General features: G+C 33.3%; 1 protein-coding gene across 2 annotated transcripts in view; it reads left to right on the top strand.

Moving 5' to 3' along the window:
• Positions 1-27,913, top strand: part of LOC129751136 (WD repeat-containing protein 47) — a 309,466-nt gene that overhangs the window by 15,554 nt on the left and 265,999 nt on the right. For both annotated transcript variants that reach the window (XM_055746456.1, XM_055746455.1), the window contains exons 4-5: positions 7,113-7,474; positions 7,536-7,803. In XM_055746456.1, the coding sequence (XP_055602431.1) occupies positions 7,113-7,474; positions 7,536-7,803 (630 nt within the window). The remainder of the gene's footprint in view (positions 1-7,112; positions 7,475-7,535; positions 7,804-27,913) is intronic.

The following is a 27,913-nucleotide window of genomic DNA, read 5'->3' as shown; positions in this document are numbered from 1 at the left end:
TGAAAATATATTATAACTAGCTGACCTGGTAAATTTCGTTTTACCCGTTACTTAATAAATCGTTGGAAAATGTTAACAGTTCTTTAACTTCTTCGTGCTCGTGAATCAGTTTTCATGAAAATCGTCTACAAGTTGTTTGAGTTTTGTCCCGTTTCTAGTTGATTTTGTTTCGGAGCCCCCCTTCCATAAAAAGTAATAATCTCGAAACTATTAAACAAACCATCTCTGATCCGAAAAACCTTCGGATACCAAATTTCACTTAATTCCGACCGACCATTCATACGTGATGGTGTTACAAAGAAAACGTCTCCATTTTTATATATAAGATCTCTTGGTTTACAGAAGTAGCTTATTTTTGGCATCGCTTCGGCTTCTTCTGCTTATTATATGTCTTAAGGCCTAATCTTATCTTGGCACGATGGATGGTGCGGTGAGGTCATCCCAATTTTTGGTCACATCCTGAACTGAGGCAGTCTTCCTACAGGCGTAAGCACACATGACTTCCAAAGTCCAAAGTTTTGTCCATCGGATCCGGTCTCTTGTTTCTTAACTGATTTTTACAAAACTTATAGTTTTGTAAACTTCGTAATGTAACTCAAATATTTTTCCTAGCCAATATTCACCTCGAACTCTTCAGTTTTCCGTTATTCAAAGTCTAAGAAAAAAAATCAGAAAAAAATGCTTCGGATAAAGACTGTAAATCAGCTGCAGAATGCTGAAAAAAAATCACGTAGTGTCCGAGAAAGCTGAAGTTAGAAGCTGTACGTTGGACATCAGATTTTTTTTTTAATTTTTTAATATCCTGACCACTAAAAAACTAGAAAAAGTGGTGTAAAAACCGTACTTTTCAATCAATGAATCGTCGAAATTGTTGAAGTCGTACCAGATAAATTTTGAAGAGAATTAGAATGTTGACGTAATTTGGCACAATTTCGCATTTTTAGATTTCCGAAATACGAAACACAGAATTTTTGACGGATTTTCAAAAAAAAGGTGTTTTTATAACCTTTTGTCAATTTGCATTATTTTAAATTTTCTTGCAATTAAATTTTACATTGCACTAGATTTTGAGTATATTTACCCAGTATTCTGAAATGGTACGAACCACCTTATGATAGGGTCGTTTTTGCCGCCAGTCCTACCAACTTTTGGAAACGAACAAGCCGCTACTAGCGGTAGTTTACAGTTTTATTTATCATATTTTTGTAAAGTATCGTAGCGCTAGACTAATTTGTAATTACACCACTAAAATTGGTATAAAATTACCTTTCTAGTGAATAGAAATTTATAACGGAAATTTTGTGTTTTTATTTATACTTAAAATCTCGTGCAAAGTTGAATTTATGTGCAAGAAAATTTGATAAATTACAAATTGACAGAAAGTAAAAAAAAAACAGTTTCCTTTGAAAATTCGTTAAAAATTCTGTGTTTCGTATTTTGTAAATCTAAAAACGCTTATATGTGCCAAATTACGTCAACTTTCCAATCCTCTACTCAAAATTTATCTGGTAGGCCTTCAACAATCTTGGCGATTCATTGATTGAAAAGTATTGGTTTTAAACCACTTTTTTACATTTTTGCGGTCAGGATCTTAAAAAAAATTCAAAAATATATATATATATACTTATGTCCAACGTATAGCTTCTAACTTTAGCTTTCTCGGACACCAAGTGAATTTTTTTTGTGCGTTCCGTAGCTGGTTTATAGTATTTTTCTAAAGAATGTTTTTTCTGATTTTTTTTCTTAGACTTTGAATAACGGAAAACTGAAGTGTTCGAGGTAAATATTGTCGAGAAACATATTTGAGTTACATTACGAGATTTACAAAACTATATGTTTTGTAAAAATTCAAAAACAAGAGAGATATATTGGTTTTAGCGAGGAGTGACACTTGACACTCCAGGGATTGTAACGGGTAAAAATTTCAGGGGCGGATGAGGGTTAAGCTTGGCATGGAAGACCAATTCAATGTTATCGTCATCAAAATTTAACCAGACCGAATTTTTATTTTTTCAAATTTTTATATCACCCCCAACATTTTTATTCGATCTTTTTTTTCAATCTCACTCTTCAGGAAATCTGTAAGAGAAATTAAATTGTGATAGAAAATTACAAGAATTATGAAACAGTTATATCAAAGCAAATTATACTTACCTATACGAATGAATGCAGCATAAATTCTTCATCAACAAGCGGAACTTTTTTTCTAGGCTCGTGCATGATGTCCACATCCTTGAGAATTAAAATTTCGTCTCGGTGGTCGAGTGGTTAGCGTGGTAAGACTTTAACCGCTAGCCCACTGATGGCATGGGTTCGATTCCCATCTCGGTACTGGGTGTTAAATGTTAATTAAGTTGTCCACGTCATTTATTCAGTCTGCAAAGACGGTGTATGTCTTTATAATTAACTAGCGTTACAAATCAACATCTGTCTTCTTTAGCCATTTGCAGTCGAGAAATTTTTTGTTGTTTAATAAACCTTGAAGATAACAGTAGAATGATTACGTTTATTTCCCTGATTTATGGAAAGAAATTTTCTCTCATAATGTTATTGGGCAACTTTATTAGTTTAGCAGTCTTGGATCATCTCTAAGTTTTTGGTAATAGTTATATCAGTAGTTCCTATATTTGACTTTGGGTTATTATCACTGTTTGTTGTTAGATAATTTCACAGGATTTCTGATTTGTTTCAAATATTGTTGTTAACTTGAATAAAAATGTGCGATCTAATCACACATGAATGAGCAAAGCGAATTTTGTTTGAATCAATTCAACGACGAAGTCAAATAAATCGGTATTCAGCCTATTTTAGCAACAGATAACTGCGAAATCTCTCCTATCGATTCCTGCATAAGGAAGCCAACAGCTTTCTCCTCATATGCCGCAATCCTCGTCCGATAACTTTGATATACTTCGTTCCGGAACCGGCCAGATTGGCCATGGCCTCAGTCCATTTTCTCCGAATCGGTTCTCGTATCAATACCCTTCATGTTGAAGCCAACAGCTTTCTTCTCAAATGCCGTAAGTCTTGATCCGATAACTTTTAAATGTTCTGTTCCGGAACCGGCCAGATCGGCCATGGCTAAGACTCAGTGTCCCCAAATCGCTTCTCCTATGGATTCCTTTTATCTTGAGCCCAACGACCAATTGTTCCTATAGCACTTCTAACATGGGCTCTCTAAATTTTAGGCCAAAAGCTCTTCCCAGATAGTTCTTGATCTGATCACATACATAATCGAAGCGGATTGTCCCAAGCTTTAAATTTCAGGACAATTTCACTTTAGAATTTGTCAATGACGCGACAATTCTTTTTTTTTTTTTTTTAAATATGTCTTTATTTGTATCAATTCATCATTACATTTATATTACATTTTTTCATTAAATTAGGTGTTCAGCTCAATAATGAACTGTTCAGAGCCCTATAGTTAACTAGATATTAAAAATTTATTTGTAAGAATTAAATTTGTAAGAATTTAATGTAGGAGAACATCCTGTAATGGCAAAAATATTTTAAACTTAAAACTAAACACTATCCTAAAATTAAACTAGTTATAAAGAGAACGAATCTCTGCGATGGAAGACTGCATCGATTTGCCTCTGAAGTTGGAGATGATTTTGTTGGCCATCTCTTCGATCGATTCAATGCCCGCAATCCGATGAAGATCTTCGGTGCTGTGCCAAGGTGGAAGCCGCAAAATCATTTTCAGAACCTTGTTCTGAATCCTCTGGATGGCTTTCTTCCTCGTCGCGCAGCAGCTAGACCAAATCGGAACTGCATACATTATCGCTGGTCGAAACACTTGTTTGTAGATAAGTAACTTATTTCGCAGACACAACTTGGATTTCCTGTTGATGAGAGAATAAAGAGATTTAGTATATTTATTACACTTAGATTGAATATCTTCAATGTGATTTTTAAAAGTAAGATTCCGATCAAGTGTAAGTCCCAAGTACTTCACGTGATCAGACCATTCTAATGAAACCCCATTAAAAGTTATGGAATGATTTTCATTAGGTTTTAAAAATTGAGCTCTTGGCTTATGGGGAAATAAAATAAGTTGAGTTTTGGAAGCGTTAGGAGAAATTTTCCACATTTTCAAGTAATTCAAAAAGGAATTTAAATTTTGTTGCAATCTACTGCGTACCACCCGTAAATTTCGACCTTTGGCTGAAAGCAAAGTATCATCAGCAAATAATCTTCTACCTTTTCCTTCTGGTACATCAGGAAGATCAGAAGTAAAAATATTGTATAAGATTGGCCCAAGTAAACTGCCCTGAGGGACACCAGCTCTAATGGGTGTCCTTTCAGAGCATGCATTTTGATAGCTTACTTGTAAGGTTCGGCTAGTCAAATAATATTAGTTACACTCAAAAGTTGATGTGTAGTAGAATGTCCATGACGAAAACCAAGTTGTTCATCAGGGAAAATAGAATTCTGATTAATGTGAATCATCATTCTATTCAAAATAACTCTCTCAAATAGTTTACTTAAAGATGGAAGCAAACTAATTGGTCGATAACTTGAAGGCTCTGAAGCACTTTTTCCAGGTTTTAAAATTGGAGTTACTTTGGCATTTTTCCATTACGCGACAATTCTTGATTCCCTATATCATTCTGTCATGCTACACATACGAGATAGGCAAAAGTTTGTCACACAGAGAGAGAATACAGATCAACCACTCATCGACTTTATCACTTGTTTAGAGACAATTTCAAGGACAATTTGATTCACTGAGTGTTTATAATGCTCTAAACCATAGGGGCCAAGATTTTAACTAAAATTGCCTATCAAAGACCTCCCGAATTTATGCAAAATTTTTTTTCTTCCGGTTTACCTAAACAACCCAAAGACGGATCCCTGATGCGAAATTTTCGAAAAAAAAAATATGTTCCTGCTGTCCGCCAGCTTCCAAATAAGGCAATTTTTGTGAAAATCTTTGCAACCCATGCTCTAAATTAAGGTTCCCCGGTTTTATAACACAAAATTTGACATCGGAAATTTCATTGAAAAAAACCCGTATTTTGCTGGGATTTATTCATTTTATTTGCCAGAACAAACGAAAAAACAAATTGTATTGCAAAAATGTTTATTTATGCGTCCTAAACGAATTTTATTTGAACGAGTTTCATGAAAATCTCCATGAAAGGTTTTTTGAAAACCTAAAATACGATTTAAAAACTGCTGAAAGTCATCATTTTTGTTCAATTTTTTTTCTTGATTTGTGTTTAGTAGTTCCTAAATTTTGACCAAATTTGCCCGAAAATTGCCCGGATTTTTTTTTTGAGAATTTTGAAATCAAATGTACGGATTTCGCCAGGTTTCGAGATCAAATAGCCCGGATTTGTCCGATTAGCTTATTATGTTCACTTTCTAAGGTTTTTGAAACTATCGAAGCAAAAAATCTCTGCTTATGTTAATGACCTTAATCTTCTGAATTAATTTCAGTCTGGTTTTCGGGCAAATCATCGTACGGAAACAGCTCTCATTGAAGTTTATGACGATATTGCGAATTGTATCGATAAAAACTGCTGGTGTACCGCAAGGATCTGTTCTTGGTCCCCTTTTATTTTCTCTTTTTATTAATGACCTTCAACTCATCCAAAACCAATGCCATCATTTTTTCTAGAAGCAAATCAAGTTTAGTCATAAATGAAGACCTTATTCAATTTTCTGAAAGGATCAACAATCTTAGATTCCAACACCAAGCTAAAAACTTTCATACTACCACACTTTATATACAGTTGTTTCGTATTTTTAAACGCTAACTTTTCACACTTGGACCGCATGAGAATAGCTCTGAATGCATGCGTAAGATATGTCTACAGACTCGATCGTTTTCCCAGTGTAACTTATCTTCAGAAACATCTACTTGTTGCCGTTAATCCAATTTTTATAAATTTTTCAATTGTATGCCAATTTTAAAAAAATGGTTAGCAATAAAAAACCACTCTACTTATATTCATTGTTGACCTCCCTGTACGTTCCTCTAGTTTTCACATTTCACATCATACTTCATTGTACTACAGTAATTCTTTCATTGTTAGAGGTACAAGCTCCCAATGCTATTATAATTAAATTCCTCTCAAAACAGATTCAAAGGGGACTCACTGACTTTACTCCATAGAAATGAATGAAACCAAGATAAAAGTATGGTCTTATATTACAAGAAACTTCAGGATTAGTTAAATTTTTCGATTTATTAAGAAATGAAATGGATACGTGCTGAATAAATTCTAGCAACCTTACTACTCTAAACGCTGCTTAATATTTTCTGTCTCCTTTTTCACATGTTCAAATGAAACTACGCCTTTCGTTTCAACAAATATCCGTGGTTTTAAGTGTTATCTGGTGTGATTTGTTTTGATACAAATTTCATAACACAAAGTAAGTACTTTCAGTTGAATGCTCCAAGTAAGTTAAAGCAAAAGTTGGAATAAATTCACATGAATCGACTTCTGTACTACTAACTTCAAAAATAACCGTAGACTTTCACTAGTCTAATGATTAACAATTCACGTTTAACCATCGAATAATTTTCTGTGACAATGTTAATTCAAAATGAATTTGAAGTATTATTTTACTTAAAATATTTAATCTTTATCTTGTAACATGCGATACAGAAAATCAAATTATAGGTTCAAATCACACTGTTTTCATAAATTTTTAATCTACATGAGATCATCCGTGTTATTCTGATGCATCCCCATTCCAAAAACGGTTCCGTGGATGAAACCGGGGGAGAAAAATTGTACACTCTGGTGAACATTCGGAGTCAGTACCACCTGCGCTGTTGAATTGTATCAGAGTGAAAAATGCAAATAATTTGTAGCATTAGAATTCGTACACCACTTCTAACAATATGCGCCCCAATCAACTATCCCTAAAAGTACATCGTCGTCGCCTATTTACCTCTAATAAATCCTATAAGCACTCGATTAATTGCTAATCTGCGGCTCCCGACCACACTTTGCTATTACTGGTTAAGAACTGCAATATGCGCACCTAGCCAAGATGGGAACCTACACACGACATGACCGCACACATTCTAACGTTGCATTCTTTGTTCTACTCCCATTCTAACCCGCAAAAACGTCATTCATCATCATCTGTAGCAGGGACTTCCATCGATAGAGGAAATCGCCTCGGTGCAATCGAAATCGCCCGACCTGCAGGCCGTTGCTGGTGCAGTGGTGAAAACGAGCGACATTCACCAGGGAAGTGCCGAACGGGACAGTCCCAATACCACAAATTCAACTGCGAAAAGCTCCCGGCGCGATTCGCTTACGGATAAGATCACAACAGCCAATCAACCAGTGCCAACGGGTCTTCCACATCACAGTCAAGTTCCGCCCCCGCCGCTCCCAACCGTTGGACCTCCCGGAAGTTCCGGAAACGGTACCAGTCTGCAAGGTCCACCTCAGAGCGTTCCACCTGTTGCTGGTCTTCCTGGCGGAGTCATCTACGATCATCCCAGGTGAGATTCATTACCTTAATGATGTTAAACTGATATTAACCAAAAATTTCATCCCTTTCAGAAACAACGAATCTCTGGCAAACGGAAGTGCTGTTGCCTCTGCTGCGGGTGGTGGTGAGCTATATGAGAAGTTTAAGCAACAAAAGCAGAATAAGGAAAGTGACTATATTATGAATGGTAATCCCACTATCATGCCACTAACGCAACCCTCGAGTCAACAACAGAATGGATCCGGACCGGCAGGAGCCGGATCGATAGGGTCCCTGTGCAGTAATAGCAATGGTCCGGCGAGGCCGACGCAGCTGATGGAGGATGGGAAAGATTTTGAGGTAAGTCAAGTTATACCACTTTACATGGGTTAAACATCTAGAATGAAAGAAATCGTTACCTTCTCTGCCGATTTTTTAAATGAGATTAAGGTATCCGCTACTTTTCTGGCTACAATTTTGCCGAAGACTCCAATTTACTAGGAGTAGAGAGTAAAAAGTTATAACATAGAACACAGAGCAATATTTTTCATGAAGAGAATCTTGCAACACTAGAGTTTTTATTTTTGTACAGTTTTTGCTACAATTTTTCATATTTGGCAACCTTTTTCATATTTTAAAACTTAATTTTGTTTATTTAATTTTTTCCTATTTTTTAATTTAACATCACAAATTATCACTTGCTCTATTCAGATTCATTTAATTATCTGTCAATAATGCAAGCTACTTAGTTCATTCCTATTTTTTTTTTCTGAAATTCATGCTCGAGGAATGCCTTCAGGGGTAAAATTGAGATCCATTATCTTCTGGAATCAGTCTATTTTGAAATATCAGACCGTATTTAAGAATTTGGGCCACCATAATGAAGAAATTAAGATCATTTTGCTCTATGGTCAAATCTACTTATAAATAATAGATTTTGCGTTTTTAATTCAGAGGAACTAGAAAATAGCAAAACTATTTTTTGCGCTTTCTCGCTAAACATTATGTGACAATATTCATTCATTTGCCAGACACTACTAATATTGATTCCAGCAGAGGTGCCAGGCGCCAGGTGTCCTGATAGATCAACATTTGTCCAGATTTTTGAGCGTCCTTATTTTTTAAATTGTCCTGAAATGCCCTGAATTTTAAACATTAAAATTTTAAAGGCCACTGCTCTGCCGTTCCAAGCAAGACTGTCCCATGTGACATTTGGGTCTTTTTCACTTTTTTGCTGGAAACACTCTCTTTTAGTGTTAACTTTCGAATAAAAACATAAACAAACAAGTATATTTTGTACTGAACTCATACGAAATTTTAACCAAGGTGGTTGTCTCTATGTTGATATTTCTACGCAAGAATGTCACACTAGAGAAAACTTTTACACTTACTTTACAAATTTTATCAAAAAAATCTCTTAAGATGAGTTTAAAATGTTGAATATCATGTTATTCACTGAAAAGAACACTAAAATAGAAGACGGAAAAGGAGCGAGACGCCTTGAGTGTTTTATTCAGAGAAATTTTCACAAACACTATTCGTTAGGTACTATTTAAAGGATCCATACTCAACTATTCATTTTAATAAACAAAGAGGAACGTATTTCTCAAATTACGGTTGACCATAAGTTTTTGGGGGAAAATAAAATATACGAGCTTTTAAAATGATAGAAAAACTGTAGCCGTGAGACAGTTTTTCGTAGAACTAGCATCGGTATGCGTTCTGATTCTACTCAAAAGTGTCTCACGGAGCATTTTTGGCTCTAATTTACTGTTTTTTTTTGTAGGAAATGTATTTTTTTGCAGAAAACATTGTAAAATGATTAACTTGAATTGTTCACTACGATAAAACTGTCATTGAATTTTTAGAACAAAACGAATTATTTACACAAAACGCATTAAAAGTTCCTTTTTTTCTCTCCCACCCACTTTTCCCGCGCGATCAACACAAGGATAACATTATATCTTGCGTAGAAACATCAACATAGGGACAACCACCTTGATGAAAATTTTGCATAAGTTCAGAACAAAGTATGTACACTTGTTTGCGTTTTTATTCGAAAGTTTCCACTAAAAGATGCTGTTACTAGCAAAGAAGTGAAAATGACTCAAAATTCTCATGGGACATTCTTGCGTAGAACGGCAGTGTAAGTTCAAAGATTTTGAAGTCTTCTGATCCCTGTTAGGATGATAAGATGTTTGATGAATATTACATTAAACTTTTTAACATTTGCAAGATTTGTTAATCTCATTTTACAAAATTATGTACTTCATGTTGACCAAGAAAATAACTTTTCATACGTCAGGATTTTCTAAATTCGATAAAAGTTGTAATTTGACAAACCGTACTTATAAGTAGGAGATCTATTATTACATTGGTTTGTTGTTCATTTGGTTCAACTCAAGCAGACTACTTGCAAACACTGGAAGAATGTGTTTTAAGGTAAAAAAAGTGAGGGGCTTGATTAAAATATGCAAGCTTTCGAGTGCGATATCAGTCACTTTAAAAAAAAAAGAAATATAATTTAACAAGAATTCAAATCCAGGATCCAGAACATTGTGCACGTTAGTCGCACTCAAGATTTCGTGACTACTGGCAGGAAATAAGAATTCAAATTCAAATTTTATAGCAAGAATTCCGACGATTGATGAACGCTTCAGGAGTGCATCTGTATCTATTCGAAACTCTAGATGAAGCACATACTGGGCCGTAGGAAGAACCTGGGGGTTAGTGACTGAATTTTGCCCAACAATGCACGAATAAAAACATATCAAAACAAATTATGTTTGTAGCTATACGATCATTCATTTTTAAGTTCTCATTAATAGTTCTCGTATTACATCGTAACTTTAGAAAAGTGGACCTCAACCTAAAGGGAGGCCTAAATTTTTATAATGAAATCTGCTTTTATCGATGGATCTTTCAATTTGTTTAGAGACTGGTAGATCAAACTTATTTGATTTGAGCATAAAATAAGTTCTTTTTATGGTAGCATTCAATTTCTTTTTAAAACAAAACTTGTTCTATACTATAATCAAACGAGCCCAATCTTACAAATTATTTTGCAAATTCCAAAATTCTAACCTTTGATGAAAATAAATGAAATTTCCAAAATAAAAAAAAGAAAACGATTATTTTTTCCGATTAAACAAGCCCAATCTTACAAATTATTTTGCAAATTCCAAAATTCTAACCTTTGATGAAAATAAATGAAATTTCCAAAATAAAAAAAAGAAAACGATTATTTTTTCCGATTGCAAACTTGAACTTAATTTATGATTTTAATTTGAAATTGGGCTTAAACAAACTGCAATATTTACAAAAAAATATGAAATTTGTACATATTTTTTTAGGTGAAGACCAGGTACATGTTTCTTTAGCAGCAAATATTTTTCATAAAGAATCAATTTCAAAATTAAAATCCTGTGGATAATTTTTTTAACCCTTCATTTCATGATTTTTTATTTTTTCTTGAAAAAATTCTCAATAGTGCGCAATGATGAATACATGATGGAAAAAATAATGAAAAAATAATATTTTCACATATTTCGGTTATTTAGCAAAAATTTTAATTGTTGCAAATTTGCAACAACATGAAAAGGTTACACCTTTTTTTTCTTCACACTAGACAACTGGAAATAAATGCTTATTCCTCATTTCTTTTGCACTAATCATAGTTTTCGCACAGGAACTTCAGCAAATCTAGATTTCTGAACACCATGAAAGTTGAGAATTTAGCTGGGAGTAGTTATGTATGTTGGTTATCCACCATGGGTGCACGGATTCACCGTAGTTTCTGCCTAAATATGTGTTCACATGCATTCTTGGACCGACCCCATGGCTTCCTATGAACTGTTATGGAGTAAAGTATTGTGCTGATGTAGGTATATTTTGGAAGAACGGGTCAATCAGGATAGAGGTATTTTGGCATCCGTGCATATATTGTGAATTTAAATAAAATTTTTAGAAACGTCGCTGGTGAACTGGCAACAAAACGCAGACTTCCGACAATCTAGTACTCCACTCATCTTTGTCGGAAGTCTTTCGGAAGTCGGAAGTTGGCGCCTTAATACCTGGCCAGCTGGAAGCTGGTTAAACATTCTTATTATATAATCAGTTATAAGAGGAAACACATCTTACCTGTCGACCACTTATGGGATTCGAACCCAAAAGTTTTCTCGCTGATACCGGGAATCAAACCCAGCCTGGCACATCGAAACCAGACTCGCACCAGCTTATCCACTAGACCACAAAGGCTCTCGAGAAATTAGCTGGGAGTAGTTATGCGATAATATATCACCTACTGAGGAACTTATTTCTAACGTTTGCTTGAAACGTATTTCAATTGGTTCTGATAAAGATTCTAAATCTTAAATCATACCATAACTATATGCCAGTTTTAATAAACAAACTTGAGTATTGAATAGCAAAGGCTCAATTTAGTTTTGAAGGAATGGTCCAATTACAAATTACATAAAACTATTTGTTGGCAAAGTTAAAGGAACAATAAAGATTTTTTCATTCTTCGGAATGAGTTGGAATATGGAACTTGATTCTAAAATTAGAATTCAAAATTGTAATCAATTTAAGAATAAAATAGCAATAAAAATAAAACTAAATTCAATAACAAAAAGTTTCAAATTCCAGGAAAAGGTTGAATAGTATAAATAATGAGCATTTTTTGTCGATTCATTATAAGAAATGGCTCATACTTTAGTAAAAATAATGAGCATTGTAATTTTTATTCAAATCAATCATTCATCTCCAAGAAAAAAAAGCAAAACAATACTTCAAACCTCGGTTATCGAATGTTGGCAGATAGTACTGTAGTCAAGCTGAAAAATAAAAAAATGCATCCGTTGTTTGTTATTAGATTTTTAAACTCTCTGGATAAAGCCCCGTACTTGAATTTGAATCACGTTCAATATTTAGAACTTTTGAAACGGTGAAAATGAACTAGAATTCTACTTCATATTTGTGATTTTCAGCTGAATTGTGTGTATAAACTTATTTTGATTAAAAAAAATTGAAATCTGGAAATTGAACTGACAAGCAAATTTTTAAGTTCATGTTCTCATGAATTTCTCAAAATTTTATTTTTATTATAAACTCATTTACAAGCCAAATCTTTTTCTGAATTTTGAATCTGCATTCTGAACCTGATTTAAAAAATTGAACTTTGAATCTGTTTCCAAATTTCCAAACGATGTCTGAAATGTACAAAAAATACGATTTCTGAATCTTAAGTCCAGATCAGAATTTTAAGAGCCAAGTTTTAGAGCCTCCATTCATGAATGTATTATCAAAATTTTGTAGTTCTGGTTTATTCTTTATTCATTATTTCAATTATTCATTTTTATTTTGTATTGTGAATCTGAACTAAAATGTAAATTTCAAATGATGAATCTGAATCTGAGTTTTCAATTTTGGATCGCCAATTAGAAGCTTTAAATGTATAATTTTTTTGTAATATTTATGTTCAAGAATTTCGAATTTGAATATAAAAAAACCTTCTTTTTTTCATATTCGGAGCACTATTATCAAAATATTTAAAAGGCAATGATTTGCGAAAAACATGAATCATGGATCATGATTCATATCTGATATTAAAAGCAAAACCAAATTTGAACCCAGATTTCAAAACAACTTTCGATTTCTCATTTCTTATGATTATTCGAACTGAAAATCAAGAATCCTGAACTGGATACAGAATCAGAAATACTAAAATAGAAATACAATTTTGAATATGAGAAAATGGATCCAGAACCTGCCAGATGGGTTTAATTCAAAATTTAATATTCAGACCTGAATGTCTATGAACAAGTGCAGCAGGATTTTGAACTTGTGATGGTTTTTTGAGGTTTTGGCATAAGTTTTTAGTCCAGATTGTTACTCTTGAATAACTTGACTCTATTATCATAATTCGAATATGAATTAAAAATTTTAAATGTAGAGTAGAATACCTCCCTCGGTTTTTGGGACCCTCATGGTGATGGTTTTTAAACTATATTATAATTCAACACTTCAATTCAACACCTAATTTTCGCTGACTGAATGTCCGTGTCAATATCCTTCAGTGGGTTCAAATAAAATTGAGGCCCTCAGATTGAGAGAAAAATAGTGCCAAAATGGGAGTTTCTAGAGAACGCACATCAAAGTAGTTAAGGTGCTCGATTTTTCATATATTTTTTTTTAATTCGAGCAGTTTTAATTCAATTAAAAAAGTGTTAACTAAAAAAAATCTAAGTTTCATAACAAATGGAGATTAAGAAAGAAGAATCAATTGGTAATCTTAACCAAAATTGATGATTTTGGCACTAAGGCTAGTGCCTCTCTGACTCTGAGGGCCTCAAATGCTTGTTCAAAATCTTTATTCTTGTGTTTCAAATCTTTATTTGAATCACGTTCAATATTTAGAACTTTTGAAAATTGGTGTATGCTTATTTTGCAAGTTATGAAGGCATCTGGAAACAAAATATGTATTTGTTATACCAACGAGCCGTGGAAAAAAAAATTAAAATAATGTGTTTTACATACGCTGAATTACAAATCCTTAATAAGTTTATTATCGGGCCCGTCCTAGTTTAAGATTTGATCAATTTTGTACTTTTAATATTGTTTTGTAGTTTTGATAACGGTTTTGAGCAAAACTTTTATTTTTTTCGCCTCGGGGGCCCTCTTCATCCAGGGGGGGGGGGGGGGCGGTGCAATTTCCCCCATTCTACCCCCCCCCCCCTCTCTAAATACGGCCTTAAAATGATAATAAACCATTAATAACGAAAACACTTTCACCAAGAAACAAATACACTGTTTAAACGATGCAAGTTTCGAAAACACACTATGGAACCCATATAACTAGCTAAGGTACTACCGTTGCATGATGTTGCAAATTTGCAACAATTAATGAAAACCCATTATATCAGAGAAAAAACAAAAAAAAAATCTCAAATTTTGTTTATTATGTGAATTACTTTAGTGGGAATACGAAAATATTTTTTTTGAGTCGAAAAAAAAATGTCAATATGAATTACACTAGGCGAAAAAATTGAAAAATAAGGCTTTTTCCACATTCCATATTTTTCAGATTCATGTTAGTTTTTTTTGTACCTTTAAACACTGAAAGTAATATTTTTTTATTTAAACGTGATCTTGAAGTTAGAAATATTATTTCCATCGAAAAAAAATTGACTTTTTAGCTAAATGTGAAATTTAGAACAGTTTTAATTAATTGTTGCAAATTTGTTACTTTATGAAACGAAGGGTTAAAAATAAAGTTTGGATTTTTTGCATTTCACAAAACTTAGAAAATGAACTAGAATTCTACTTCATATTTGTGATTTTCAGCTGAATTGTGTGTATAAACTTATTTTGATTAAAAAAAATTGAAATCTGGAAATTGAACTGACAAGCAAATTTTTAAGTTCATGTTCTCATGAATTTCTCAAAATTTTATTTTTATTATAAACTCATTTACAAGCCAAATCTTTTTCTGAATTTTGAATCTGCATTCTGAACCTGATTTAAAAAATTGAACTTTGAATCTGTTTCCAAATTTCCAAACGATGTCTGAAATGTACAAAAAATACGATTTCTGAATCTTAAGTCCAGATCAGAATTTTAAGAGCCAAGTTTTAGAGCCTCCATTCATGAATGTATTATCAAAATTTTGTAGTTCTGGTTTATTCTTTATTCATTATTTCAATTATTCATTTTTATTTTGTATTGTGAATCTGAACTAAAATGTAAATTTCAAATGATGAATCTGAATCTGAGTTTTCAATTTTGGATCGCCAATTAGAAGCTTTAAATGTATAATTTTTTTGTAATATTTATGTTCAAGAATTTCGAATTTGAATATAAAAAAACCTTCTTTTTTTCATATTCGGAGCACTATTATCAAAATATTTAAAAGGCAATGATTTGCGAAAAACATGAATCATGGATCATGATTCATATCTGATATTAAAAGCAAAACCAAATTTGAACCCAGATTTCAAAACAACTTTCGATTTCTCATTTCTTATGATTATTCGAACTGAAAATCAAGAATCCTGAACTGGATACAGAATCAGAAATACTAAAATAGAAATACAATTTTGAATATGAGAAAATGGATCCAGAACCTGCCAGATGGGTTTAATTCAAAATTTAATATTCAGACCTGAATGTCTATGAACAAGTGCAGCAGGATTTTGAACTTGTGATGGTTTTTTGAGGTTTTGGCATAAGTTTTTAGTCCAGATTGTTACTCTTGAATAACTTGACTCTATTATCATAATTCGAATATGAATTAAAAATTTTAAATGTAGAGTAGAATACCTCCCTCGGTTTTTGGGACCCTCATGGTGATGGTTTTTAAACTATATTATAATTCAACACTTCAATTCAACACCTAATTTTCGCTGACTGAATGTCCGTGTCAATATCCTTCAGTGGGTTCAAATAAAATTGAGGCCCTCAGATTGAGAGAAAAATAGTGCCAAAATGGGAGTTTCTAGAGAACGCACATCAAAGTAGTTAAGGTGCTCGATTTTTCATATATTTTTTTTTAATTCGAGCAGTTTTAATTCAATTAAAAAAGTGTTAACTAAAAAAAATCTAAGTTTCATAACAAATGGAGATTAAGAAAGAAGAATCAATTGGTAATCTTAACCAAAATTGATGATTTTGGCACTAAGGCTAGTGCCTCTCTGACTCTGAGGGCCTCAAATGCTTGTTCAAAATCTTTATTCTTGTGTTTCAAATCTTTATTTGGGATTTGACTGATTTTCAATCGGTTCAAATAAATATTTTTTGTTCTCACTTAGAAATATTATTCAGATTCAGATTAAGTATCGGCATAAATATCATGTTAATGAATTTCAACTTGTAGGTATTGGTATTGTTATTAAATGAAAACGTTCCACTGTGCTCGCTTCCGAGCTTTATTGCACGCAAGCTCAAACGAAATAGCCTGAAGGTATACTGACGGACAGTTGCGTTTGGATTTGTGTATCTCGCTTGATTCATGCACTAGCTTCAAAACTTAGAAAAGATAAAAAGAATGAAATAAAAGAATATGTACTCTTATCGTTCATCAGGTTAAGTCGTGAGACTGAAATCAGTAACCTATCATTTTTAAAAATCCCTTTGATTCTTGAATTTCATTTTTTATGTGGTATTTTACATGTATTCAAACATTTTTTCAGAAGGTTCAGTAACAAAAATGTTCTTCAAACTATTTGAATGCTTCCAGCCATTTTCGTGTTACGTGCAGCTTAACTTTAGTTTTTTTTTATTCTTCAATACGTAACACAAACAACATGTTCAAACAAAGATAATGTGAAGTTTGTTCTTTTAAGATTATCGACTTAAAAATCAAACAACAATCCCTTTTCTACGCACTTCAGCACCGTTAGAAACAACCGCTTTAAATCACAGTATAGACATTAATTATCGCTCGCATCACACGGAGGCGTTTTGACTGCGTTCCTGATTTATTACTAGAACATCGTTTCATATTTTCGTCATTCAGCCTCCCCACTCGACCCGTAAATCTAAAGAATGACAACTTTCACAGTTCGGTAGTAGTCCCAGGCCTTTTTCGATGAGTGTGCAAAATCCGGTCTTTTCGTATGCTTTGTGGGTAGAACCAGTTAATTAGCAGGCAACAAATTAGATAAAATCCGCTCATCTAAACGGGAAGCTTAGAGTGCCTCTTTGAATGTATCAGTTTCGATTACACCTCTGATTGTTTGAAAGAAATCAGGTATAAGATTGTCCCGTTGAACATTTTTCTAAAAGATCGGCGGAGAAAATACTTTTTTAAATTATTGAAAAAATCGTATGAATAAAGAGATTATTACAAAATCACTAAGTAGAACTTATGAATGAAAACATTTCCATTCAGGACTTCCGATGGATATTGAATAATGACTCTACTTGGGTCTCGGAAAGGAAAATGGTCAAGTTCAAGAACGCCACCCATTGATGGGCCGACGCGACAACACACACGTCTTCGTCTCGCCGTCATTAAACTTGTGATCTGTTGCCTGTCAATCATCACCAGCAACCAACCTACTCCTTACTAGTGAGTAGTTCAAGCTCGTTCAGTTTTATAGACAAAATAGGCTTTTTCCTTGTTAATTTTTTTTTGCTCTTCACAGTCGGGGCAAGTAGAGAAAATAATGAGAAAATATAAAACCCATAGTTTAGAGTTGTGGAATCAGCGCAGCGAATATGCCATTTTCATTAACTTACGAAATTCTCGACCACACGATAATTGTTAATATAATTAATCATCTTAATTTATATTTCTTTTTTTTAATTTTTACTTGAATGGTTGATTGGGAAATCCTGTGCAAATATCTAGAATTCGGAAATATATTTAATCCCGATATGAAATGTGAATTTCAGATTAGGAAAAAAAAAATCAATTTAAACTTGAAAGAATTTATTCTAAATACGTAGTTCGATTAAAGGAAGAAAGTATTTATTTTATTATAAGAGTCACAGCTACCTCTGAGATGAAATCTTTTTTTCTATTCAAATTCTTTCAAGTATCAATACAAAGGACAAAAAAGTTTATTTTTGAAATTCACAATAATAATAACTTAACACACAATAACAATAACTTAACATGTTCATCATTGAAAGCTTATACTGACAAAGTAAAGGGTAAGAAATTTGATTTTTTTTTATTTATTAACAATTTTGTAGCAGTTGGATTAGTCTGAAGACTGTTGTCGACTGCTGAAGCCGGCGATACAGATGTGCACGTGATTAACACTTGACCTCTATGACTTCATCGGGGGTGGATTTGTTGATGTTCCGGCAGGTAAACTTCAAAGTCATACTTTGCTACAAGGAATAGGATGAGCTAAGGAAGAATATTGGTAGGGTTTGAAGATTGCAAAGCTAGGGGATAATTTCCTATCCCTTTTTGCTCCCAAGAGTCCATATAAGTAGGTTTTACCGCGCCTACGTCGCGTTGCTTTAGGAGATTGTCTTGGGAGTGCTATGCAAGAATTAAAGTTTTTTATGATGGCGAAGCGAAGAGATAACCAATCCCCCGACTAACCAAACTATCTTTGTACCGTAAGGCTTCGTCAAGGTGGATCAGTACCACTAAGCTGAATAAGTTTAAGATGCGTTAAAAAGAAAAATCTTAAGGTTATTTTTGAAACTCTCTAAATTTCTTGCGTTCTTTAAGTCTGATGGAAGTGAATTGAACAGATTCATTCCACGATAAGCTAAGCTATTTTGTGCGAAGTGTGTTCTTGCTCTAGGCAAAAAGAAATTCATTCATTTCTTCAATAATTAAGGAGAAACTGATAAAAAATAAAAACAGGGAATTCCAAGTTTTGTTGTAAATATTGGAAGCACAAATCAAATACTAATCTAGTTGGAGTTGTGCATTAAAACTTAGCTTTGAAGTTTATGCTTCGAATCAATTTTCAAACTTTTAAAATTAATAAGAATCATGAGTTTTTCAAGACAGACGATTTAAAAAAAAAAAGTGAAACGTTTGGTCGCCGTCAATTGAAATACAAAAGGTGTAAACAATTTTTTTTTTTATTAAAAATTCAGATTTATAGGATTTCAAGAAGATTATGTTTTCAAATTAAAAAAATTGAAAATTGACCGACAAAAACGAACCTTCTTTAAAAAAAAAATCAAAAAATTAATATAGTAATTTTTTTGAAAATTTGAAAAAAAAACTTTAAAATTCTGTGAATTTATTTGAAAATCAAAACAAAATATGAAGATGCAACAGAATAGTTTTTGAACATTTTTGAAACAAACTTTTCTAATAAAACCGTCGTACCCTTTTAGAAATAATATTGATAATATTAAATTGATAACTCAAAGTAATAGGTATTTTGGTGTCTTTGTTTTAATGATTGATTTGGAAAATTTTGGTTTCGAATCATTAGTCATATTTTGTCTATCACATCTTGTTTCGGTGGAGTTTATAATATTAAAAATTAATCGGATTTGAGTGAAATCAATTATTCATTACTGATGAACTCACAAACCTGCATGACAGAAAAAAAACTGACACTGAGTTTTTGCACTGCACTAGCCGACTCGGTGTGCTTAGCTACACCTTCTGAAAATCAATAAATTGCGTGAAAATAATTATATCATAAATAATTTTCCGACATCTTTACAAAGAGAGCTTTCACATCACATTATTATTGGAATACAAAAAAGATTAGATTCTCTGAAAAGATTTTTTTTAACTGGATCTGAAATCGTTTTTCAATAAAGGTTTTAAATTAGATATTAAGAACTAATTTTTATTTTCCCTTCCCCCAGCAATATGGGGAGGGTCCACGTATTGCCATAACAACATTTTTCACTACCAAATGACATCAAATTTCACTTAAGGCTCCATTTGCTTGATAAGTTTTCGAGCTATACTTTTTTTGCTGCTTCCCGTTTCTGCTCTGAAAGAAGAAGAGGTCTTGAATCATTAAAAATCCCCTATTCCCGGCTCTGTACTGTGTGGAATCTCTACTTTTAAAAAATAGAAACATTTTCCGTACTCGAATACTTTTTATTTCAAATTTGGTTCCATTTGTTGAATAAGTTCTCAGGTTATACAAACAATTGTGCTAAACGCCTTTTGTTCTTTCTTACCCCCAACTGGAAAGTAAAAAGGGTTTTTTGATAACCTTAAAGCCATTTCTCGTACCCTAAAATTTGGTTAAATTTATTTGAAGTACTCTTAAATTGATCGAAACATACGTATGACACCTCACTTCTCTTTCCTATTCCGTGAGGGGAACCAAATCATCTTAGAAATATTTTTTGTAATAAAATACTCTTCCCAATTTTTTACCATCTGCTAGATTAGCACTCGAATTTAAGAAAAAAATGTATGGGAGCTCCCCTTACCCCTTCCTATCGAATCAGTGAGATGATAAAGAAGCCTTAAACAATCATATAAATTTTTTTCATTCAAATACCGTTTGCTATATTTTTTTAATGAAAAGTTCTCGATTGATCCAAAAATATTGTACGACAACATCCTTCCTCCTTCCCCTGTTCCCGATGGAGGGAGGGAAGGGTTTCGAAACATAAATAAAATATTTCTTGTACTCGAATATACTTCCATGATAAATTTGGTTTTTTATTCGATTAGTTCTCAAGTAATGCATAAATGGAAGACCCCTCCCCCCTTCTTATCCACAATGTGGAAGGACAGAGATCTCAAACATTGTAGAAATTTGACTCATAGCCTAATACCGTCCTATGTGAAATTTGAATTCATTTGCATGATTGGTTATCGAATATTGCATTAAACTGTACGGAAGACCTCTTCACCACCTCCACCCCCCCCCCCCCCCCTTTGTATCCCCTCAATCGAAGAGGGTGGAGTCCCGAATAAAGCTTTCTCAGCATTCTCGAATTTTGAAAATTTTTTGGGAGCCCCCCTCTCCGCATCTTATTTCTCCATTGGAAGGAAGGAGGGGTACCAAACAATTTAGGAACATTTCTCGTAACTATATACACTCCCCTATCAAATTTGGTTCCATTTTCATGAACGGTTCTCGAGTTATTAAAAAAAGTTTCTTTTGTTTAAGAAGCCCCCTTCCCCCTTCCAGAAAGTAGGAGGGGTCTGAAACTATTATAGAAACCTTCCCCCGCCCTCAAAGACCACTCCTGCCTAGTTTCAGAATCTATAGGGAACAGACAGACAGACAGAAATTCATGTTTATATATATAGATTCAAGCAAGGTATAATATTTTGCTAGATATTCTTTTTTTCAGTGATAAAATTATCTTAAAAAGTTAAATTCTACAATTTAAAAAAATGTGAAAAAGTATCATGACAAGTTTTTTTGACATTAATAAACAAATTAAAAAAAGGTTTAAACTACTAATCTAAGAATGCAAGTAAGCACATTCTTAGGCAGAAACTGCGGTGAATTCGTGCACCCATGATGGATAACCAACATACATAACTGAATTAAAAACTGTAGAAACGGATGATAGGCGGACGTCAATGCTGAAATACATATTGCCAAAATTTAAGATATCACACGTTTTTTTGCGTAAATGACATTAAATGGCATTTAATCAGTATTAAGTTCTTCTACATTCACTGATAAGACCTAAGGTTTTGATGATAAAAAGTATAAATTTTATATGGTTAACCTTTTTTTTTCTTTATAGAGGCATCTAACCTGATTTATATGGGCATTCAAAACCCGCCCTTTTTTAACATCTCATCATATATAACTTTGCTAAAATCTTCAATTTGTGCAATTTCTGTTTTCAACAGAATTAGAAAGAAAAATCACAAAATTTTTGATAAGAGATTCTTTTCAAATGATTTTCAAAGTTCAATAATTTATATCAAAATGTTTCAAAACCTTGTTGAAATTTTAATTTTTTTTTTCGATTTTGCATTTTATTAACATTTTTTCATGTCATGTAATCAAAACGTATTTCCCTCAATTTGATCTGAATAAATATATTGAACAATCAACCCTTTCGTCAATAGGCTGTTGCATGTTACCCGATATGCGCATTAACACACAAAATTCAGCCTTTGCTCCATTCATGGGTTCTCAATATGTCAACGCCATTGACAAAAGATGTTAACGCCAGCGGTAGTGATTCGATTTGAGACCGCCGGCATTAATCTCCCAGCGTGACCGCTTTGCGTATGACTGAAGGAAACAAAATAAATAGAAAGGTTTTCATGTCCATCACAAGATTTCCTTGTTAAAATCCACCGGTAAACAACCACGTCCAAGCTGCCCGGCTGTAAGCTGCTATGCGTGTGTATGTAAACAGGCACTAGGAAAGCAAGGCAGTAGGAAAGCAAGAACAGTTTCTAGTATCCAATTCCTTTTCCCATCAAAAGACATCAATACATACATACATACTGGCAAACCCCCGACCAAACGAAAGCCAGCACTGTTCGTTGTGTCTTAGGTTGGGATTGGCATAAAGACTATGAAAGCTAACCCTCGTTCACCATCTGGCTCAGGTAATACACTGGTAAAGGTGCCGGATTGTCAAGATGAAGTTATAAGTTGTTGTGAGTTCGATTCTCACCACCCGGAGACATTTTTTTTTTATTTTATTGTTTCTGGAATGAACTATCCAGTAGGATGAAATGTTTTCTTGTTTCGCTTGAATGTAGTAGTCATGCAACATTTTGCTTGGCAGCTCGTGGCTTTTTGTCAGTAGTGCTTTTCCAATCATATTATCTTCGGTGTAATGCATGTTTCAGCTTATTTTTGGCATAAAGTTAGCGCCGAGCGGCCTTGAAAGTTTGCAACCTCTCCTTTGGGTGTAGGAACACTTCCCCCTATACATAAATATCAAAACGTACCAAATATTTTTTTATTTAATTTTATTTGAAAATGAATTAAAATCTCACATTTTTAACAGCTTCCATCATTACGGTCGATTAAATTTTTATCATCCAACTCTACTCAATATATTGATAAGTTTTGCACAAATGGTCCCACATGACTCCCTTGTGGAACGTCGTATATTAACAACAAACAAACTTACCAGATAAAGTAGCCACTATAAACCTTCTCGTTTTTAACGTGATACAAACAACGGTTTTGGATTATCTTTTAAGATTAAATTCAATTGTCCGATTACAGATTCAGTCATTTAAGGATTAGTCTGGAAAAGATAGGTGATGTGTTCATTTTTTCATAATATGTCTGATGATGATTATTTGCCACAATAGACTGAGTCGATTTGGGATCATTTATGAATTTCTCAAACCCTGGGTTCTTAAAAGCTTCGTTTTGGTTCAAAACTCATCCATGATTTTTGGAAAAAAAAATTAAGTAACGTTTTCATGAGTAAATTTAAACTTGTAATGTTTGTTTAGGAAAATTGAATATTTTGTTCTAAAAAATCAACATTATTTTTGTTTCTTTTGTGGAACCGAGCCAAGAAAGTTGACAGCTGTTGGATAGAGGTATGTCCAGGGTGGCCATTCATTCGGGAAAGTCTGGAAATTTGGAAAAAGACGGGATTTAAAATCAGTTGGAAAAAATGCGGGAAAAAGTTGGAAATTCCTGCAAGAAATCATGATTTTTTGGCTCAGCTGCTCAGAGAATTTATTTCAGTGAATCAATTGCTCCAGGATAACTGAATATTTTTGAAACTATCAAGTTGTTAGTAACAACCAAACCGTGTTCAGAAAAATTAAACTAGAAACTTCGAGCAACTCAATAATGATAAAATTGTAGACTTCAGTTTCCTGCCGTTACCGAGAAATAGCTGGTGGAAATATGATATTTTTTGGTTTGAATTTCTTTGCGGTCTTTAACCCTTTTAATACCATTACAAATTGCCGCATTTACGGCGAAATCAAATAAAAACGAAAATAATAAAACAAATAAAAGAGTTAATGTAGTATTAATATGTCAACTATGTTTAATTTGCATCTTCTATTTTGTTGAAGTAGTACAATGTCTCAAATTATGCACATAATTGAAATTACCAGATAAATCCCAGACAAAACAAAAAACAAACAAGTTATTCATGTGTAATCAAAATTGCATTAGATATTAGAACTTCGATTATGGGTCGATATCTGCTTATGAAGCGAAGTCAGAGCTTCGTCGTTTATTTTAGGTAAGGTTGCAAGAGTTTCCGCGCCGAGCAAATTTTGGCTATTTTATCTAAAAACTTGGCAAACTCCGGGCTTTTGTTTTCAAAATTTTCAACCCAAAATCCGGGCAATCTCCGGCAAATTTGGTCAAACCCTAGAAATCATTCAACATAAATCGAGAAAAAAACTTGAATCGGTATTTTTATCGAGACACTTCAACAGATTTTAAATCGTTTTTAAGGCTTCCATAAAATCGTTCAGGATTATTTTAATGAAACATGCTATAAAAAATTCGTTTTTGGATGCAAAAAAAAAGACTATAATAACTCCGTTCGAGATTTTGTTTAGTTTTGCAAATAAACTGAATAAAAAAAAATCCGGGCTTTTTTCCACGAAATTCGGGCAACGGGCTGGACCGGATCTTTCCAAAATTTTGTATAAAAGTCTGGGTAAAACCGAGCAAGATTCCTTTAGAAAGATTTCTTGAATCATTGAATATTTAAATAGAAAAACGGTTCTGAAAAAGAAGTTCATATTACAAATGAATAGACTTTCAATATATGCCCAGCATAGTACGAGCTTGAGGGCTTATCTTCTAAGTTATGTTAAAATTTAACATTGGGACCTTTATTGACCTTTTTAACGGATATTTTGTTGGGTTCGACCAGCCCGAACTTAGCGCCATCACCATGAGAAAATTTTTGAACAACAGAAATCAAAATTAATTTACAATACTGAAATAGCATATATGATGGACTGATATAAGTATCTTGGATGTTAAACTACTGATTGTTTTTTTGAAGGTTTGATTTGTATATTCTACTGAAGTTTGTCGAAAAAAGTTCTATTTACGTTTAGTTCGGGCTGGTCGAATTCCGACCAAATGTCCTGCGGTGTAAAATAAATATTCAGGAAATATTTTCAAATCAATTATTATTAAGGAGAAAGTAATAAAGTTTTGGTGTTATTGTGGTTTCATGGATAAAATCAACGCGAAACACACCACTTAATTTCTTATCTAAATTCACACGGTGAAATCAAAACAGTTTTTGAACTGAATTCACATCTTGAAAATTGATCTACTTTTTTGAAAAGCTTAGGGATTTGCAAAGTTTATTAAATACATTCAAATGAGGTTTTTGAAATAAATAAAATGCATGATGGTTGATCATAAGATTTACAAATTACTTTTTCTGTTATTTGAATTTACTTATTTTGAATTTACTTGAAAATTGAAACTATCTTGAATATGCCATTATTTTTCAGTTGAATTCCAAAATTTTAATCTAAGCACTGGTAGAAAACTGTTAAATAGAGCTTTTAAGACTGATTATTTTGTTTTTGAGAATCGAGAATTTCGTGAGACCACGCGGGAAAAAGTCGGGAAAAATGTGGGATATCAAAAATTTATTTTGAGTGTCCACCCTGGTATGTGTTTCGCCATTGAAAACAAAATCAATTCAACTGACATCACTGCTAGAGCCTAGCGAAGTTGCCACGCAGTACTTAGAAACACAGATACCAGCAGTGATATCATTGGAATTGATTGTTTTTCAATGCCAAGAGACATACCCCTATTAAACAGCTAGTTATTTTTTCGTCTAATAACATAGGAAGTTATGGCCTTCTACAAAGCTGTTCAGCAGAAAATTTCCTTAAAAGAATTTTTAAATTGGTCCGAAAACCAACAGCAAGCTCGGTTCCTCAGAAAAAAATAAAAAATTATGTTGATTTTCAACATATTCAATTTTCTTATCTTCTAATATATAAAGATGAGTTGGACTATATACAGTTGCGTTCAAAAAAGAATGAAATCGCATGAAGCTGCGCACCCACTTCCAACTTTGACAAGCTGCCATTTCTCTATCTGTTTATATTTTTTCATGAAAACTTAACACAATCTAGTTCAACTATCCAACTAACACTCCACAAAATTTGAAGTCTTTTCAATGACGAGAAACCAAGATACAGCTTTTCCCGTAAAAAAGGGAAATTTGGAGTTGCTTCACTAAATTTGCTGTATCTTTGACAATTTTCATTGAAAAATCTTGAAATTTGGCCCAAAGATGTAAAAATGTTTGATCTCATATCAGGCCAAGTTTCGTCAAAATCGATGAACGTGATCAAAAATGGTGCCGGGTTGAAGGTAAGGTTCATTATCGCCTAGCAGACGATTTCATTCTTTTTTGGACGGATGTTTGTATGGAAAACATCGTAATCTATGTTTTCTGGGTTTTTTCTTCCACAAAACCAACATTTATTACAAAGAATGTTGTAAATTGATAGGAACTTCATCCTTGCTTTGTTTAGAAATAGAAATTGTTCCAACAGAGCTGGTATTGAAACAAAAGAGCGAATAGAATACTCGCTTTAATTGTGGATCAAATTTGTTTATCGGTATAATTAGCAGGTCATTTCTTTAACTCTGTTTTTCTTATTTTGAACCCTGTTGAAACATTTTTTCTTTCGAAACAAAGTACGAATGAAGTTGTAAGCAATTTACAACATTCTTTGTGATAACTTTTGGTTTTGTGTAAGAAAAAACCAAGAATACATGGATTACGATGTTTTCCATACAAACATTCGTCCAAAAAAGAATGAAATCGTCTGCTGGGCGATAATGAACCTCATTTGCAATCCGGCACCATTTTTGATCACGTTCATCGATTTTGACGAAACTTGGCCTGATATTAGATCAAACATTTTTACATCTTTGGGCCAAATTTCAAGATTTTTCAATGAAAATTGTCAAAGATACAGCAAATTTAGTGAAGCAATTCCAAATTTCCCTTTTTTACGGGAAAAGCTGTATCTTGGTTTCTCGTCATTGAAAAGACTTCAAATTTTGTGGAGTGTTAGTTGGATAGCTGAACTAGATTGTGTGAAGTTTTCATGAAAAAATATAAACCGAGAGAGAAATGGCAGCTTGTCAAAGTTGGAAGTGGGTGCGCAGCTTCATGCGATTTCATTCTTTTTTGAACGCAACTGTATGTTTGTATGCACCTTATACAAATCCACACCGCTTAACCGATCAGCCTGAAATTTGGTACAGTGGTGTTTTTGGACCAGGGTAATGTTTTAGTAATAGTTCTGAGCCCCTCCCACCTAATAAAAGGGACCCTCCCATACAACTTTCGTTTTTTTCTCACGAATCAAAAGTCATGGCACCCATTTTGTCGAACGAATTTCGTTTCCTTTAGCGGGGTTTTTCACCACCACCATGGGCATTAGAAACAACCATCCAGCCAGAGTTCATGTGTACTGGACAGCAAATCCAAGCCTGCTACTGATGGAAAATTTGATGGCTGATAGTTTTGGCGGGCTTTTTTTTCTTCTGCAGTTTAAAGCACGTGTTATCGGTACGAGATATTTGGAAGCAATAAAGAGCCTACATTTTAGTTTGAAAAATACAACTAGCCTGTAGGGAATATATTGACTTGAAATGTAGTGGTTTTCAAAGTGCTCCCTACCGCTGCTGGGGGGCTTTGAGAGACTACAAGAATATACAGTAAACTTGAAAGTTAACAGAGAATTGACTTCTTCAGCTGAATGACTATTCAGACTTAGTGCTGGAAATTAATGGGCCGATTTTCATAAAATCCAGCTTTAGAACCAACCATTTTCATATTTTTAGAGTTCCTCTTAGAGAAAGAAAAATTAATAAGATTCAGAGTTATAAGTTGAAGGCTACGATTGCAACGCTTTGATAGCTGTCGGGAAATTTTAACGACTGATTTGAAAATTGATTATATAATTAAATCTTTAGTTTTTAGATAAATACAATTAAATTTCATTGGTCAATTTATAACTTTTGAGTTATTATTGGTCATCAATGTGTTCAATTCTACCATCCAATTTTGAGAAAACTAATTGTACAGTCGTGCATTA

Source organism: Uranotaenia lowii, chromosome 3 (assembly GCF_029784155.1).
Source record: "Uranotaenia lowii strain MFRU-FL chromosome 3, ASM2978415v1, whole genome shotgun sequence".
Taxonomy (NCBI): domain Eukaryota; kingdom Metazoa; phylum Arthropoda; class Insecta; order Diptera; family Culicidae; genus Uranotaenia; species Uranotaenia lowii.
This window is presented reverse-complemented; position numbering and strand designations above follow the sequence as displayed.